We start from the raw sequence: 18,109 nt of genomic DNA, 5'->3' as shown, positions 1-18,109 counted from the left end.
GCTAACCGATTAGGTGGGAATCATCTCACTAAATTCCACGAAGATAGTTTTGACCGATTTTACCACGATAGGACATTCATTTTCTCTAACAGATGCCCTCCTTCGCTACCTTATGGAAAGTTTTACAAACATCTTGTTTACCTTAGTCATAAAATGGCCTGCATGCCGGCATGCACAAAATAGTCAAGGAAGCCTTCTATGCCATCTTCTACTCAACCTCACCCTGGCGCTGTTATATCTACCGTACTGATCATGCTAACACGCCACATTGGGAGGCTGCGCTCTACCAGAAATGATGTTGTGCGCATAAACCTGAGACGCGAGATCCTTATCAAATCGTGGTCTCCTTTGGGTATTCTACCAGCAGCGACGCCAAATATGTTGCAGGTTTTGACTTCAACCTCACTTGTAACGGGATTATCCGGGGTGAAAGTTCGTTTCTTTCACATTACTTTATTGGATGAATGGTATCATCAACACCTTAGCTAAAAGTGTATAGCACTTGAGTAATCTTCTTACTTCACGTTTACTGTATGGCTATAGTGCACGGCCTATAGAGGCGCCACCTAGTGGGCACTTTCAAAGGTACGCTCAGGATGCACTCCGCAGCAGTGTTTTTTCCGTTCAGGTTCCAGACCACTACTCCAGCCGTGGACGCCGCAGGAAAGGTGCGGGTCGCTATGATAGCGGACGTGTATACGATGTTACGAGAGTTTGGGACAACCCAGTTCGCATAGTACGTGCCTGATGCGGTCTTCAGACAAGCGCAACGAAGCCTAGTTATACGAAGTGTAGCTCGTCTTAAGTATCCGCTTAGTTTTGTTGACTAAGGCTACGTCTCCGTCAATTTTTCCTTATTGTGCCCTTGCCGTAATACTATTTTTGTACGGAAATAATAGCCACACGTCGGTTGCGCACACTTATAACTCATATGTACGACCCCGCACGACTCGATGTCGCCACATTATTATATTGTAGTGATAGTGCTACATATGAATACACATGACATCACCGAATAAGTGCCGTCAAAGTCGCCTCAGGAAGAGTAATTACGTATTTAATAATGGAAATGCCTGCACTATATAACGAAGTCACCAAACGCACGGGTGAATGAAAGTGCGAGTTATCGCTGCACCGCCGATGCAATTCCGCTCTGTACGTCCAAGAATTCCCGTAGTGATCACGGGTGCTATGCAGGATGCCCCGAGTTTGGCGAAACTCGGGATCTTCACGAGCTCTGGCGACGCCCCAAGATGAAAGAACTAATGGTAACAAGACAAAGTTTGTCCGTCGGCACACCTCCAGTTTCATTGGTTTATCTAGATTCACTCTGGGTGGCCATCATCCCTTGGGCGTTGCCATATGGGCGGTTGACAAACTGGGGCTCACGTCATCATACGGTCGGTGCATGGTCGTGCATTCTTTCACTTGTTTGTCGTTCCACCGAGTGCATTAGAGGCACAAGCAAGTTCTCAAATAAATGCATTTAGTACAATGATATTAGTGACATTACCGTAGGGTATAGGTGTTTTAAAGTTTACAAGTTCTGCACTGAATGTGTATTAGACTAATTTGTAGTTTAATCGTTTCGCGTTATACCACGAGGGCACGCTCGCCCTCCTCTTTCTTCCTCTGGATTGGATTGGCGCGGATCGCTACGTGCTTTCGCTCCCATTTCCGAGCACAGATTGGTGTGCGCCTGATTTTTACACTGGGCTTTCAACAGATCGCTCGTTGCTCGCGCTAAACTAAGGCTGCGAGACGAAGGGAGCGTCGGCTAGCGCAGAAGTGGTTTGCCGCGCGCTTACCGTGTAAACACTAAGGAATGTCGGAAAACACTCATGCAAGGATACAAAACTACGCTTTAATTTCTTTTACATTGTGATGTACCTTCATACTGGCTAGCGCCGAGCGATGGCTTCTAACAACCGCAGGAAAGAATCTTTATACTGGGTAGCCAGAGCGATCCGTGGCTTCTAACAAACGCACGAAAGGGTCTTTGCAGCTCACGTGGCCTTTGAGTGCCACCACATCCATCCCAGGTGGGACTCCAGCATCAGTGCAGTTACTCTGTACCCATTGCTGACGAGGTGGCGCTTCACGTTTTGACAATAAATTTCTATTTTTTGCGTGTGAACGCCCGTGTTGGTTTCGACAAAGTGCACGCTGTGGTTAACTGTCTCCCAATGCAGATTGAGGCATAGCCCCGTTAGCATCCACTAAATTTGGGATACAGTTGTATGCGGCCAATTCGTCACTATGAATAATGGTCCCCGGTTGAACATTGGCTGCAATAATGGCGCCTAGCGTCGCCGCCTTTCGTCGGTCTACCTTGAAAAGTAGCAGCACCCCTCAGGTCACGCAGACCATGCCGAAGACCCATGGGCCACCATCTCTAACACCACCGTAATTTTGGCGGCTCGGCGGAACGTTGTCGCCCGTCATTAGGCGGCCTCGATTGCACTTTTGCTCGCCGCGAAGAAGGCACTCGTCAATTTGCGTTGTCTTCCCGGGGCCGCCGAGTGGAGCTCGCGCCAGCAGCTCGTCCCTCGCGACCTTACGGGGGTAGCTCCTCCAGTCGGCGATGGCGCGCTCCCATAGAGGAAACAAGTCTACGGTCTCTTTCAACAACCACGCTTTTGCTCACCAAGTACGCGAGCCAAATCATTTGCTGCCTGAAGAGGTGGTCGTTCGGACGGCTGAGGCGGTCCGTGTTGGCGCAGTAACTTCCTTCGCCTCTCTGCCCGTGCAGTGCAGTGGTACCGTGTACCTGCGAAAACTGATTTCGGCACCTGTTGCACCGGAAGGCTACCCGGCGTCCATTCTGAATCGTCCAATATAATGTGACTACTTCGCCTGCGCAGGTTGGTTGGTCCGGGTTGAACCCCAGGTGCTCGCAGGTGCTCCAGTACTCCGATGACGACGGCGGACCTGGCCTGGGGCTGGGGCGCGGTGGACGAGCTTGCTTGAAACAGGAGAGAGCGGAAGCGATCGCACGAACTATTCCTCCGCAGCCTAGTCACACCAGTCTGCGCTGGGAAAGCATCATTTGCCCGCCACCCTATCTCCGCAGACGACGGCCTTCGCCTAACTCGTCACGCAGCCAGCGCACTCACGTTTTGGTAAGGCAAAAATGACGCTAAAACTCTACGTCAGACATGTAGGTGAACGGGTCCAGACGGTCATATTGACGCTTGCTGCCGCTGGATGCGATTACACAGGCTGCTGCTGCCGCCACCATGTTCCCGAGTTCAACTCGAGGGGGGTTTCGCGATGTACGAGTTTGGCCCGAGTTCGCGTGTCAATCAAAACCATACATCACGCCCCGCGCGAGGCATGTAACTTTTGTGCGCGTGCCCGCCACGGTTGGGCCACGCCCAACTTATTTTCCGGCAACAGCGACGTGGTGCGGAACTGAGCGGCATCAACAATCTTGACCGCCGACAGAAAATACGCACAGTACACTGTCATCGGTGATGTACTCAGAACCACTATCAAAAACAAAGCGGCGACTTTCGCTTGCTTATGCATCTATCTTCTTAGGCTGTGATGGCCCCACAACATGCGTCATTGTCTGCATTGTAGTGACGTAGCGCACAGCAAATAATTATCGGAACGACACTGTAGCTGCTTGCAAGGCGTCGATGAGCCGTGGTGGATGACGATGCTGAGCAGTGCGTAGTGTTTTCCAACGTCAAGGTATCGCAGCTGTTGTTTGAGATGGCTGCTTTGTCATCGGTGATGTATCGGATCCGCAGTGTCGCAAACACGGTCAGCGCCAAGAAACGCTCGCTTTTTTGAACCCAGTGCGATGGCATTTCTTCATCACAAGCACGGCACACTAAATAGTCGCAACCCCTTCCTGCGTTCGAAGTTTAATTTCCTAACTACGTATATCCATCTGCGATCGCTGTTAGCTCAGCAGCAGAGGCAATCGGCAAGCACATTGGAGAGAACAACACACTCAAACTCTGCGTATACATGCGCACGGAGGCATCTTCACTGGGCAAGTGATGAATTGTGTCACTGGGCAGCGCGCTCTTTGCAATGCATCGCGGAGGCTTCCCGCACGCAGATAAACGGGCGCATTATCACTGTGCTGCGTCACTACGGACCCTAGAATACCGCACAGCTATTTTGCAGTGACAACCGTTGCTCCCGTCGTTTCAGTTGGTAAAGCTATATGTAAAGCGCCTCAGTGAAGGTGAAGCGCCTCAGTGAAGCACCTGCGGTAAACAACCATGCCGTAGCGCTGCGTTTCCATTCCCCTAATAGTCAGGGAATGGAAAGATCATTGTCATGACTGACTTTATCAAAGATTAGAGTGCCTCGATGCGCGCGGGCATCAAGGCACCCTATCAAGGATAGCACTGCAGCGCCCCTGGCGACTGCTCACCGTATGAACTCCCTCGTGCGTGCGACCCTCTACAATGTATCCGCTTGTAAGCTTTCGCCTCACTGTCGCCACTCGCGGCAAAAAAGTGCAAAATTTAATAATTCGCTCGATTTCTGTTTGCCATCAAACATTTATAGCATTCCAAACGAAAAACAAATACTTAAAAACGAAGGCACCTAAAAACGAGGCAAGGCAAAGCGGAACCTCGTAAATAAAAGAAATCAAGACTAGTTCGACATAAAGCAACTTGCAACAATTAAAATGCGCGAAGCCATGCTTAAAACAGATTCAAGAACATGAACTGCGTGACAGCTGGTGCGACGGCTTGGTCGCATACAATCAGCAAAATAAGTCCATGCAAGCCTGAGTAGGTTTAACACACCAGACGATGGACTCGTATGGCCTTCCCTAGCTAGAGCAGCATGGTAAAGAAGCGGCAACTGGCATTGAGAACCTTGGTGAAATGCCTTTAACCCACATGTTGCATTGCGGACAAACCGAACCAAAACATGGGTGGGACGTGTAAATTTGTCACTTACATATGTAAACATGATCGAGCGCGACAAACACCGAGTTGACAAAGGAAAGTGTGATGACAGGCAATTGCCGACCGAAAGCGGCGGTCAATTGCTACCGTTGCGCCCGGTCATGTAAGGCCTCGCGGTAAGTGATTAGAAATACCTGGAAGTTAATGCAGCTATTTCAGCACACCAAAGCACAACAACTGCTCTTACGCATGCCTTGGAGGTTAGGCCACCACAAACATTTGACGGGTGTTGTTTTTTTTCACTTCGAAAAGGTGTATCAAACAGAGAAGCACGAGCAATGGCGTAGAAAACTACGGCGGACGGCTCCCTCCTTTCCCGAGAGCACTTTGCACGGCCGCCACCGTTACCGAGTCCGTCGGCGCGCACTACGCGTGTACCAACGATCCTTTTCCTTCTGTAGTTTGAAACTGTTTTCCATCATGCCATGCTTTGACAGGCCACAAGGTGCAATGCGGGGATCTCAAATCACTTCCATATAAATACGGCCTTTGTTGCTACCTAAGTTAAGGTGCGGGATGGAGCAAGTAGTCACAGGCCTGCGCGGCACACGCAGCCCAGTCACAGCTTAAGCTGGTGGAGCGGCTCAAGCGCAGCTCCAATTTCGGCACGACGCACAACAGGGTCTTCGCATCAAAGTCTCTTCGCCTCGTTTTGAAGAGAACCCTCTGAACGGTCCGCCCGGCGTCAACGGCGAGCTGCGGCTTGTAATGCTCCCTGCACAGCAGTCTGCTAAGCCCGAAAATGCCTGGTTGTAGCCGCGCACGTAGCTCTACGATTCGCTTCTTCAGCAGAGGTTCGTACCTTGCGAGGAGACGCCATAACGTGTACCGAAGAGGTATGCAGAATACGTGGCGCCCATCTCACATCCCTTGACCCGTGGCACGGTACGTTGCAGTTGTTGATGATGATGATGATGATGATGATAATGGTTGTTTATTGGAATCTTCGAAGCGAGCTGCTGACAAATAGTCACCTAGCCTGCTTGAGTTAACCAGGTTCAGTTACATGCAGCATGCAACGGCTATATGCAACTTGCATATCGGGCACGCTGCGCTTGCAGGCACCGTAACTAGATGGCGCCATCATACTGGCGGAGCCGCGCCTCTTCTGAATCGCATCTCGTCGTCCGCGCCTGGGTGCCTGCGTAGGGCGCGTTTATAGAGCATTTTTCAGCTGCTTGACAGCAAGCGCTTGCGTGGCTTAGTGGTAGAGTATTTGTCTCCCAGGCAGCGGGCGCGGGTTTGATCACGGCGGAAACAGGGTCCTTTTTATTGCGAGAGCAATTATATGGACACAAAAAGCGGATTTCTGCCGTCGGCATCGTCGTCGCTGTGAGGTTCCGTATGACGTCCAATGGCGATGAAATCGTCGCCGCACTCCGTATACTGTATGTGCGAGTTAAAGCGCGCGAGGGACGTGCGCTTTCACAGAGAGCGAACGTCACAGAGAGCGCCGTGCACCCTGAAGGGCTGCAGAATTAAGCCTCTTTTTCCTCCTATATATAGAGCAAACGCAACTTCTTCAGTCGCGCGAAAGGCCGTGGGGGGACGGCAGGGAGGGGGGGAGAGGAGGCAACGTTTATCTGCGGCACCAAATGCGTATTTATGTAAAAACGTTGCGAGGCGAGAAGGTGGTAAAGACTTCCGACGCTGCTCGACGAGTGTCCCGTTCTGGAGGAGTAGATTTTAATGAAGAGAAGGGAGGAGAGGTCGGCCTGGAGAGCGTGTCTCTAGCCTGCTACTCCTCACAGGGGTAAGGGGAAGTGGGAGATACAGGGAGAGGTAGGTGGCAGGTGATTATGATATCGTACAATGAGCTACTATTTACACACGTTGTCCAATACGCGGTTGTGCACTTTTCACACATTACACGCAGGAGTAGTGTTGTCCACACAAAACGTCATCGCACAAACACATTTCGCACATTGCACACCGCACAGGTCCTAGAGACGACCATCTAGGCCCGTCTCACACATAAAGTTCAAAAGGGATCTTATGGTGCGCTAGGCATGATCAATGCTTCTTCACGCGCCTAAAACCTTTGCTTCTGAAAAGGGGCGGGAGTCCAAACAGTCAACACTATGCTTTAGTGTCCTTCGCTCCGCCGCATATTGAGGGCACACGCAAAGTATGTGGTCTATTGTCTCGGGACTGTGACAGACGCTGCAATCAGGGTCCCGTTCTTGTCCAATCTTGTAAAGGTATCTCATCGATAACCTCCGAGCCGTCGCCAGAGGCACCGGCAACAGTTACCAACGCCGCGCGCGTTCGGTGCGAACGCGGGCAAAACGCCGACGGCGACTACAACAGTTCTGCGCGCTGCTGGTGCTGCTGCATATCAAAGTTTATAAAGCCACTATCCTTACTCCGTATAGCTCTCTACTAATTTGCTATCGCAATTGATGATTCGCCTTTCGGGTGAAACTGCGACATTTTTTCGCATTTCTGGCGATGGCGGTTACGGTCACAGGTGGCGGCGGACACCATCGCGAACGGAAGCGGCTATTGGAATGAGCCCACAACAGCTTATGCTGTCAAAAGTGCACGTGCACCTTAGCATGTACGGTCCCACACTTTTCACTGCGTAGCGGACAGAGATGACTGAAAGTTATCGCGTATAAGAAATATCAAACTCTGGAATCCGCCCACTCCCTTCTCTTCATTGAGTAACTCTACTTACAACACATCGAGTTTTGCTAGGTTCACTTCTTATTACAGCACACGTGTACGGTGCTATTTTGCGCCCTTTAAATATATATTTTTCAGCGAAGCTGTCTATGGCTAGGTTTCTAGGCATGTTTAGTGTGTGTCAACAGATCTGCGTGTGCAAAAAGTTTGCTCCCGAATCTGATGCAAAAGCTCATAGGTCTCCTCATCACTTGGATATGCATTTTCAGTAGATTAGTTATCAATAGGCAACGTTTTCAAAATCAGTAGATTCTCAGGTAGATAATAAGGGTTTCTCAATGATTTGCCGCTGTGCGACTCGCGTCGGCCATTTGTAGGCTCGCACCGCCCTCTTTTGTCGTCGTTCCAAGCGCTTGCGTGCCTATTTTCCCTTCGCTCTCCCGGCGTGGCCGTCCCGTAGCGCGTGTCTAGTTTCATCCGGCTCCCCGAGGAGGCGGTAGTCTTCCACACGAATGTGTGTGGCAGATCAAGACCGCTGACCAAAATAAAAGTGCGTGTGCGTGTGTCTTTCTTCGGATGACCGCCGTCGCCGCTCAAGAGAGATAAAATTTGCTCATACCTTTGAACTAAATTCTGTGTCATCTCTATGTCGTGTGCTAAACTGCTTCGCTTGTAATCCACCTTCACAGCAATGGAGTGGCGCGCGATTCTTTAAGCGATAAATAGCTGCAAGAAAATTATTTCATTTTGACTTTTTTCTCTTATCTCGCAGGCCATCTCGCCGTGCACAAGCACCTCCATGGCGGTGTCTTCTTTGTGGATTCCCTGCCAAAAACTGACACTGCGAAAGTCAAAAGACATGCGCTGGCGCGCTTTCTCGCGTAAGCCTAGATGCAGATAAGCTGGCGCAGGTTTGGCCATGTCCGGAGATACAGCGAACTCGTGGGGTTTATTGACTATTATCACTGAGGGCAGTTGGCGTACCTCTTTTATGGGTCATTTTTGTTCTTTACCATTATCAGTAAGGCGTGTAGACAACCAGCGTTTGTGCGTTGTAGCGAATTTTTTGAATAAAATGCACGAGAACAGAAAACATGGTGATTCATTTCGTGGTCCCGTTCAATCCGCTCCAGGAGTCCTCTATACTTAACGCAGTTAAAGGTAATTAACACCTTAACGTAGTAAAGATGACTTGCCTTAAGGCTGTAAATTGTCTGGATACGTATTATTGGCGTGACTGTACCCCAGCAGCACAACCAGGCTGGCCCCAGAACGGCAATATCACGGCAAACAACAGCACAAATACAGGCCCGAAACTGGCAGCGCTACCCGCGTCAGGAATGGCCCAGCGCGGCTATGCCACTAAAGTGCCTATTTCGACCATCGTGTGGCAGCGCAAATACAGGTAGATAGCCGGCTCTGCCGTTCAGTGCCATTCTAGTGTCCCACCTTGCCTACTGGCAGCGCCGGTATTGCTCAATTGCCGGCTCTGCCACTTTTAGTCAATTTATTGTCCCGCATTATCCACTGGCATGGCCATATCGGCAGATTGTGATGCATGTGGACGATGTCGTTTTTTACGCAAACATTGCAAACATTGCACGGTAGCTCGATGCAAGATGCTATGATATACTATAAGATCGCCAAATATTGATACATAATTTCTTTATTGGTCTTAAAATAGGTTGATACAGATTGTCGCTCATATCCCCAATCCTGTGGGCCACCCACGAAAGCTTTGTTTATGACGCTACGGGGGGTTGAGGCTGGGCTCGCAAAAGGGGAACTTGAAGATGCTGAATGGGTTGAACCGCTTCGGCGTAACGCCGCCTTCTGCTATTAGCGCAGTCGACGGCGCCTGGCAGCCACATTCTTATGAAGTCTTGCGCTGGATTGATGTCGATCTCTGTGTCTCACAGGCACCATCTGCATACAATGCATATACCTATATTATCCCAACACTCCCAGCAGTGCATAATATAAGAAAGGGGCACAAAACTGCGAAATTAAATGCGTATCACCTCTTCCCACTCTGCATAGCCGGATGTTAAACAGCATCTTGCTTTTCTTCCCGTGCAGGCTGTACGGCAAGTGAACCGCATGTCCTATGATGGCGTTCATTATATTGAAGGCAACCTCCCACAGACATGAATCCTCCATTCAAACAAGTTGATGAAGCTGAAAAAAGAAGCAGAAATACGCAGAAATTAGGTAGGAAATGCCGCTGCATCAAAATATGCGATTTTAACACGAAATTGTTTTAGGCCGGGGTCCACCAAGACTTCACTGACGTATTTCCGTCACGGAAATACGTCAGCTTACAATGTACACGAACATAATACAAAGAAAGAAACCAGAAGAAAAAGTTCCACAAACATGCAAAATTTGGAAATCGAAATCGAAGGCGGTGCCGCCGCCTACGAGCAGAAAAGAGAAGTACTGCATTATGACACTAACGCGCACCGACAGTGAACGCTTCGGTGGTCTCAGCACTACGACGCCTCGATGCCAGCATTCGAAGGGACGCTGGCATCAAGAAGCACTACCAACGCCACCTAGGTGGCGTTCACCGTACTCAGCACAGCGGAGCGTGGCCTCCGCAATTAGCTCTGAAAATGTTTCTGAAGTTGATCGCGGAGGCTGCAATTACGACGCGCTGTACGCGCTGATTTGACTCGGTGACAATTCAGTTACGTGCTTTGTCTTGCGCGTTGTATTAGTGTGTCAGTTACGTGCTTCGTCTTTCGCGTTGTGCTAGCGTGTGCAGCGTAGTGCAGCTTCCATATGCACGACGGTTGCTCATGGTCATCGACGTTGGTAGTCGTGATGGAGGAGACGTGCCACCAGGCGTCAGCGTGGGTGCATCAACGCCTAAGGGCGCTTTAGCCACAAAACACCAATAGACATTATATATCAATGTGCAATAAACATTACACTACTTCTGTGAAGACACGTTTCACTTTCGTGTTCTATACCGATTCCTATATAAGAGGGATCAACCACATTTTTTTGTTCTAACTAGCCAATTATTATGAATTCTGCCTTCATCACAAGACTTCTCGTAAGTGCTTGCCGGTAGCTGTACTTAGCCTTTGGCAATGCGTAAGCTTTTAAAACAGAGATAGTAAAGAAAGGGTGCATTCTTTCATGATAAACACCTAATCAAGCTACAACACAACAGATCATAGTTCTGCAGGAAGTTCTCAACACCAGTCGGCTCGCAGAATGTACTTCCTGAGTAAGGAAGTACATTCCCACTTTGCTCTTCCAATTTTGGTCTTCTACAATCCGACTTTGGTCTTCTTGAGTGTACCAGTCGAAATGTGCCATGCTGTGTGTTTTCAAACAGACAGTGCGTTTCAGCTGACGCTGAAGCAGTGCAGCACCGTCTAGGTACGTAGTAAAAAGTGGCCGTACATTATCTCCGTAAAAAACAAAATACACGTAAAAGAAAACACCATACTTGATAAAAAATAAGACAATTCTACTTACGTTGCGATAATTGAGTATATTCCGCAGTAAATGCAGTTTTCCGACGTTTGGCTAGTTGTTCGAGTTTCACCCGATAGCAGTGTGGAACCAAGCTTGTAGTGGCAAAGGTTAAGCCGCTGGCACTGAACACGTTGCTGATCAAGTTGATACATGCTTCGCAAGCAAAACATGGTGAAGGCAATGTGGGTAACGACAGCTCACAGGCAGAAGCAGGATCTGTACGGCTCCCTCGTCTTCCCAGAGACCGAGAGTCACCATGCTTTTTTGGCAGCGGGCGAGGCCCGCGCAGGGAGCATCAAATTTGACAGGGCATCATTCACGCTTCTTTGTGCAACCATCCGGTTCTGAGAAGCAGCGCAGGCTCGGCTGTGTGCATAATAGACCGTGCATACCTTCAACACTGCAAAGCGAGGGGACGCAGCTAAAACGTGGGGAGAGTGAGACGCATTCTTGGTGTTTTGACGTCACTTCGTCTGATAGTAGTGAAGAACGACACGCGCACGTTTTTTATTCTTTTATTTGTTCTATTTTTTGCAGAAGCTGCTGTGGCTGAACGAGCAGTAGCACTTGTGCTGATTTTATTATATATTATAGCTGAAATATCATCATCATCAGCCTATATTTTATGTCCACTGCAAGACGAAGGCCTCTCCCTGCGATCTCCAATGACCCCTGTCTCGCACTAGCGTATTCCAACTTGCGCCTGCCAATTTCCTAACTTCATCATCCCATCTGGTTTTCTGCCGACCTCGACTGCGCTTGCCTTCTCTTGGTATCCATTCTGTAACCCTAACACTCCACCAGTTATCCATTCTACGTAGCTCCATTTCTTCCGGTTAATGTCAACTAGAATATCGGCTATCCCCATTTGTTCTCTGATACACACCGCTCTCTTCCTGTCTGTTAACGTTATCCTAAGATTTTTCGTTCCATCGCTCTTTGTGCGGTCCTTAACTTGTTCTCGAGATTTTTTGTTAACCTCCAAGTTTCTACCCCATATGTTAGCACCAGTAGAATGCAATGATTGTACACTTTTCTTTTCAACGACAGTGGTAAGCTACCAGTCAGGATTTGGCAATGCCTGCCATATGCCCTCCAACCCAATTTTATTTTTCTGTAAATTTCTTTCTGTAAATTACCCTGTGAGTAATTGACCTAGATAAACGTACTCCTTTACAGACTCTAGAGGCTGACTGGCGATCCTGAATTCTTGTTCCCTTGCCAGGCTATTGAACATTATCTGTATCTTGTGCATATTCATCTTCAACCCAATTCTTACACTTTCTCGATTGAGGTCCTCAATCATTTGCTGTAATTCGTCTACATTGTTGCTAAATAGGACAACGTCATCTGCAAACCGAAGGTTGCTGAGATGTTCACCGTTGATCCTCACTCCCAAGCCTTCCCAGTCTAAGAGCTTGAATACTTCTTCTAAGCATGCAGTGAATAGCATTGGAGAGATTGTGTGTCCTTGCCGGACCCCTTTTTTGATAGGTATCTTTCTACTTTTCTTGTGGAGAACCAAGGTAGCTGTGGAATCCTTGCAGATATTTACTAAGATATTCACGTATGCCTCCGGTACTCCTTGATTACGCAATGCCTCTATGACTGCTGGTATCTCTACTGAATCAAATGCCTTTTCATAATCTATGAAAGCCATACAGAGAGGTTGATTGTACTCTACAGATTTCTCGATTACCTGATTGATGACGTCGATATGATCCATCGTAGAATATCCCTTCCTGAAGCCAGCCTGTTCTCTTAGTTGGCTGACGTCAAGTGTTGCCCTGATTCTATTGGAAATTATCTTGGTGAATATTTTATACAATACTGAAAGCATGCTAATGGGTCTATAATTTTTGAATTATTTAACGTCTCTCTTCTTATGGATTAGTATAATGCTGGCGTTCTTCCAGCTCTCGGGTACACTTGAAGTTGTGAGGCATTGCGTTTAAAGGGCCTCAAGCTTTTCAAGCATGGTATCTCCTCCATCTTTGATTAAATCTACAGTTATTCCATCTTCTCCAGCAGCTTTTCCCTGGTCATGTCTTTCAAGGCCCTTGTAACTTCATCGCTAGTTATAGAAGGAGCCTCTGCATCCGGTTCATCCCTATTTCGAATGAACGCAGCTTGGCTGTTTTGGGCACTGTACAGGTCAGTACAGAATTCTTCCGCTGCTTTTACTATGTCATCGAAATTGCTGATAATATTACCATGCTTATTTTTCAGTGCATACATCTTGCCTTGTCCTGTGCCAAGCTTTCTTCTTACTGATTTAATGCTGCGTCCATAGTTTACGGCTTCCTCAATCTTTCCCACGTTATAATTTCGAATATACCTTACTTTCTTCTTGTTGATCAGTTTCGACTTTTCAGCGAATTCTATCTGATCTCTTGAGTTGGACATTTTTATGTTTTGTCGTTTCTTTATTAGGTCCTATGTTTTTTGGGAGAACTTACCTACTGGTTGCCTTGGTGCCTTACCTCCCACTTCAATTGCTGCTTCTGAGATCAACCTAGTTACGGTTTCATTCCTTACCTCTATGTTGTCTTTATCTTCCTTTTCTAAAGCTGCATATTTGTTTGCGAGCACCAGCCTGAATTGGTCTGATTTTACCCTTGCTGCCTCTAGGATGGCCTGTTTCCTCTTGACTAATTTTACTCTTTCTCTCTTCAAATTGAGAGAAATCCTAGACCTCACTAACCTATGATCACTGCACTTTACCTGACGAAACACTTCTACATCCTGCACTATGCTTGGATCGGCAGAGAGTATGAAATCTATTTCATTCCTTGTTTCTCCATTAGGGCTTTTCCAGGTCCACTTCCTGTTGCTGCGCTTGCTGAAGAAGGTATTCGTTATTCGGAACCTATTCCTTTCCGCGAATTCTACCAGTATCTCTCCTCTTTCATTGGAGAATCGATGCCGTAGTTGCCAATTGCTTGCTCACCAACCTGCTTTCCCCCCATTTTTGCACTGAAGTCGCCCATCACTACAGTATACTGAGTTTACACATTCCTTATTGCTAATTCAACGCCTTCATAAAACTATTCTATTTCTTCATCATCGTGACTAGAGGTTGGGGCGTAGACTTGTACTACCTTTATTTGTACCTCTTATTCAGCTTTATTACGACGACTGCTACCCTCTCATTAGTGCTGTAGAATTCATCAATGAAATGTAAAACATGACAAATGGGCCTGTAGAACAACTGAAAGTGAGCAATGAATGTTGTTTACTATTTGTTTGCACTACGTATCCCAGGAGAACGGTAGAGGAAGACAACGTGTGCGCAAGGGGGTAGTCCGGCGCACAGCATCACTTGCTAACATGCCCCGATGGATTTCTTGGTTCTAGTTAAATAATACAACCTCCCCCTTCAGAAAAGAAAGGAATAGACACAAAGCAGCGGCAGCCGTATCTAAGAAACCTCGCGACAATACCTTACGCAGCGCATAACATTAATTGAAGCCCAAAAAGCGAGCACATTGATCTCGTTCAAGTTCGCCATATAAATTTACTTAATAATGTTAGTATAGTGCCAAAGCCCGAAGGCTCTACATAAAAAAGCGGCCAGTTTTTTTTTTCCTCTTTTCATAAGCAAGAAAGCTTCAAACGTTGCCGCTGCGAGAAGAAACGTAGGTGGGAGCTAAAAAATATGTCCTTGAAGCACCGGGAGTAATAAAATAAATTCTAATAAACAAACTGAAGCGAGATCGCATACCGCGACAAGGTAAACCAAGCGATGATTTTATAGAAGACGCACTGCCTACACGTAAGTAATTGTATGTAACAAAACACGGACGGCAAGGTTTTGGCCACTTTCGAGAGCTTGAATTCCAGAGAGAACTGGTGTACTCGAAGATTGACCCCACCATGAATTTATAAAATAAAAGCTTCCCGTGAAGAAAATTTCGGAGCAAAAAACCAAACATATGGTTGGCATTGGTAAATAGAAAACTCAGCATACACATGCCAAAAACGTTGTGTGTGATGTGCATCCCGAGATATCTACAACATGAAGAAGTTACCAGAGGTGTGTCGTTGAGGGTATAAGTGGGAGTGAGAATTTAGTAAGGAATAAGGAAGCTTATGTATGCCTCTAAGCAAAGTCAAAACAACGATAGGTTTATTGATTAGCTGATACAAGATGCAAACGTTAGGCAACAATTTATTAAAATCTGTGTTGCTCTCACAAGACGAGTTCACCTACTTGAAAAATGTATTGTCACGGGTTGCTCTTGTAAGTCCACAGTGCGTCTGACCGAAGTACAAGACGGAGCAGTCTCAGCTAGAAAACCGATCGAGCGCGCACTACTAGTTCGTCGACTTCCTCTTTCACACTTCACCGTGCCGGCCCCGCTAATCTCCAGTACAATCACCCCCCCCCCCCCCCCCCCCCGCGCAGAAAGAAACCATCCTGGCGACCTAGGAAAAAGACAGCATCGGCGGGTCGTAACAAGGTTTAAGCCGCGCTCCATGAACTATTTCGCGCTCTCGGCAACGGCGATCAGAAGACGGAGCAAGCGGCTCGATGACATAGTTTACGGGTGATGCTCGCTGTAGTACGCGGTAGGGACCGTGGTAGTTGAACAAAAACTTAGTGGATTGGCCGGGGAAGTGGCCGGGACTCGAAGCCAAACAAGCAATTCCGGGGGAATAGCGGGCACTAGGAGCGGATGCTTCATGGCGTGATTTTTGGCACCACTGATCTTGGGTTGTGAACGAGCGGGCTAGTTCGCGACATTCTTCAGCATAAGCAGCCGCTTCTGAAACAGGTGTCCCTTCAGAAGCATCAGGACGGTAGGTGAGAATGGTGTCCAAGAGGCAGGACGGCCATAGAGAAGAAAGAAAGGAGAGAAGCCGGTGGTAGTTTGCGGGGCAGAGTTATAGGCGTAAAGGCCCAATCGCATGCACGCGATTTTCTAGCGACAAGCGACGGCGACGAGCGACAGGTTTTGCCGTCGCGGGGGGCGATTCGTCGCTGTCGCTTGTCACGTCGCCGGTTTCTGGCCAGCCAGAAAATATCGCTGTCACCCGTAAATCAGCGCGACGACATCCGCTGGGGACAGCGATTGCGCAACAACATGGCAGCAATCAGTCTGCCCGCTGGATCTGAATTCGGTCTTGCAACTTGCTCTCTGCTGTGACAGCAAAAATAAATAGTACATTCAGTCATCGCTTCACCTCATCGCTAGCTGAGGACTAAGTATCGGCGCTCTCTTATTCAGATCGGTTATTATTGAGATCGGTTGTTTGTTTTGACGCTGTTAGCTGAGATTCCACCGAGAGCCGAGAAAGTGTTTTGAGTTTTACGCAAACACATGGCTGCCACGGCATTTTACGCTGGCGGCATGGGACGGATTTCCACTGGGGATGATAGCATGTTTTAGCTAAGTCTAGATAAAACGTTGACCTTTTGATACAATTGAGATTTCTTTACGTGCGCACGATACCATTTATTCGCACAACAATGTAAATCCGTCGCTACTCTTTTTCGCGATGTAGCGTTCATGTGGTTGCTCCACGCCGCGACATGACAGCGCGACAGGGTGTGCCTGTCGCGTCGCTTGTCGCTGTCGCTTGAATATCGCGTGCATGCGGTTAGGCCTTAAGTGACAAAAGAAAGAACCCGGTCCCCAATTGGAGTGATCGCCAGACACACACATCGCAAGCATGTCGCCAAGCGTGCGACTGAAACGTTCAGTCATGCAGTTAGTTTGTGGTTGGTAGGCGGAATCGGTACGGTGAATGATGTTTCACTCCTTTAGCAGGGCGCGATGACATTGGAGAGAAAGACGCGCCCACGGCCACTAATAATTCAGGTAGTGCACAGTGTCGCGAATGAGGTGGCGCAGAAGGAAGCAAGCGACGTTATTCGCGGTGGACGCCGGCAGCGCAGATGTTTCGGCGTATCGCGTGAGGTGGTCTACGGCAACAACGATCCACCGGTTACCGTCCGGAGTGCTTGGAAGGGGGCCGTAAAGATCAATTCCACACGGTCGAATGGTCGAGGGGGCAGGGTAAAGGTCGCAGGGGACCTGCAGAACTCTGAGGAGGGTTTGCGGCGTTGACACGCAGCGCATGAACGGACGTACTCGCGAACGAATCTGTACATGTCTTCCAGTAGAATCGAAGACGAAGACGGGAATACGTTTTCAATACGCCGGCATCATCAAGCGGCGCAGATGTGTGAGCGCAGATGACGGGAATAACGAGCCGCCATCGACGGCCGTCGCTGAGGTTATTCCGTCGATACACAAGGTCGTCGCGGAGTTGTGTGCTTGACGACGCATGGCGCATGAGAGACGCAGGTGCGCGGTGAGACAGCAAGTCCAGCAGTACAGAGATGCAGGGATCTTTACGCGGCTCGGCCGACATGTCGTGAAGCTAACAGCTGACAAATCGCAGGTGGGAGTTAAGGAGCAAACAGAGGAAGGAGATAGCGGGAACGGGATAGGCGTCGGCATCTGAATGTTTGCGTCCAGAGCGATAAATGAACGTATGTCATAATCTTGAAGCCCATAAGGCCCACGAGCAAGGCGGCCACTGGGATCTTTCAAGGACGATAACCAGAATAAGGCACGGTGATCAGTGACACAAGTCAAACTGACGGCCGTAATCATCTTTTTCCGTCACAGAATAGTTTGATTCTGCTCTGCCTTCGTTAGGGCGCCTGGCATATGCGACAACGTACTCGTCAAAGCCATCTTTGCATTGGGCGAGAATGGCGCCAAGTCCGACACCGCTAGCATCCGTATGTATCTCAGTAGGCGCATTGTGGTCGAAGTGGCGCAGTTCTGGAGGGGACGTGAGGAGCTGGCGGAGCCTCATAAATGAGTCATCACACTCAGAGTTCCAAGCCGACAGGTCTGATGCGCCATTAAGAAGCTGCGTCAAGGGAGCGATGATCAAGGAAAAAGTAAGGATAAAAAACCGGAAATAGGACGACAAACCGGTGAAGCTCCGTAGTTCCATCAGAGTAGTGGGCTTGGGGTACTCAGCAACGCGCGAAGTTTGGCAAGATCAGGCAGAATTACCTCTTT

General features: G+C 48.5%; 1 protein-coding gene across 2 annotated transcripts in view; it reads left to right on the top strand.

Moving 5' to 3' along the window:
• The window catches only part of LOC119449070 (probable 4-coumarate--CoA ligase 3), a 193,951-nt gene that overhangs the window by 124,023 nt on the left and 51,819 nt on the right, over positions 1–18,109 (top strand). The window contains exon 9 of one of the 2 annotated variants that reach the window (XM_049666239.1): positions 8,344–8,647. The exons of the other annotated variant lie outside the window; for it this stretch is intronic. Within the exon in view, the coding sequence (XP_049522196.1) occupies positions 8,344–8,456 (113 nt within the window). The 3' untranslated portion in view covers positions 8,457–8,647. Of the gene's footprint in view, positions 1–8,343; positions 8,648–18,109 lie in introns of those variants that run through there. 2 annotated transcript variants of the gene reach the window in all.

The sequence above is a fragment of the Dermacentor silvarum genome, chromosome 4 (genome assembly GCF_013339745.2).
Source record: "Dermacentor silvarum isolate Dsil-2018 chromosome 4, BIME_Dsil_1.4, whole genome shotgun sequence".
Taxonomy (NCBI): domain Eukaryota; kingdom Metazoa; phylum Arthropoda; class Arachnida; order Ixodida; family Ixodidae; genus Dermacentor; species Dermacentor silvarum.
Note: the sequence above shows the minus strand (reverse complement) of the source record. Positions and strands in the feature narration are given on the sequence as shown.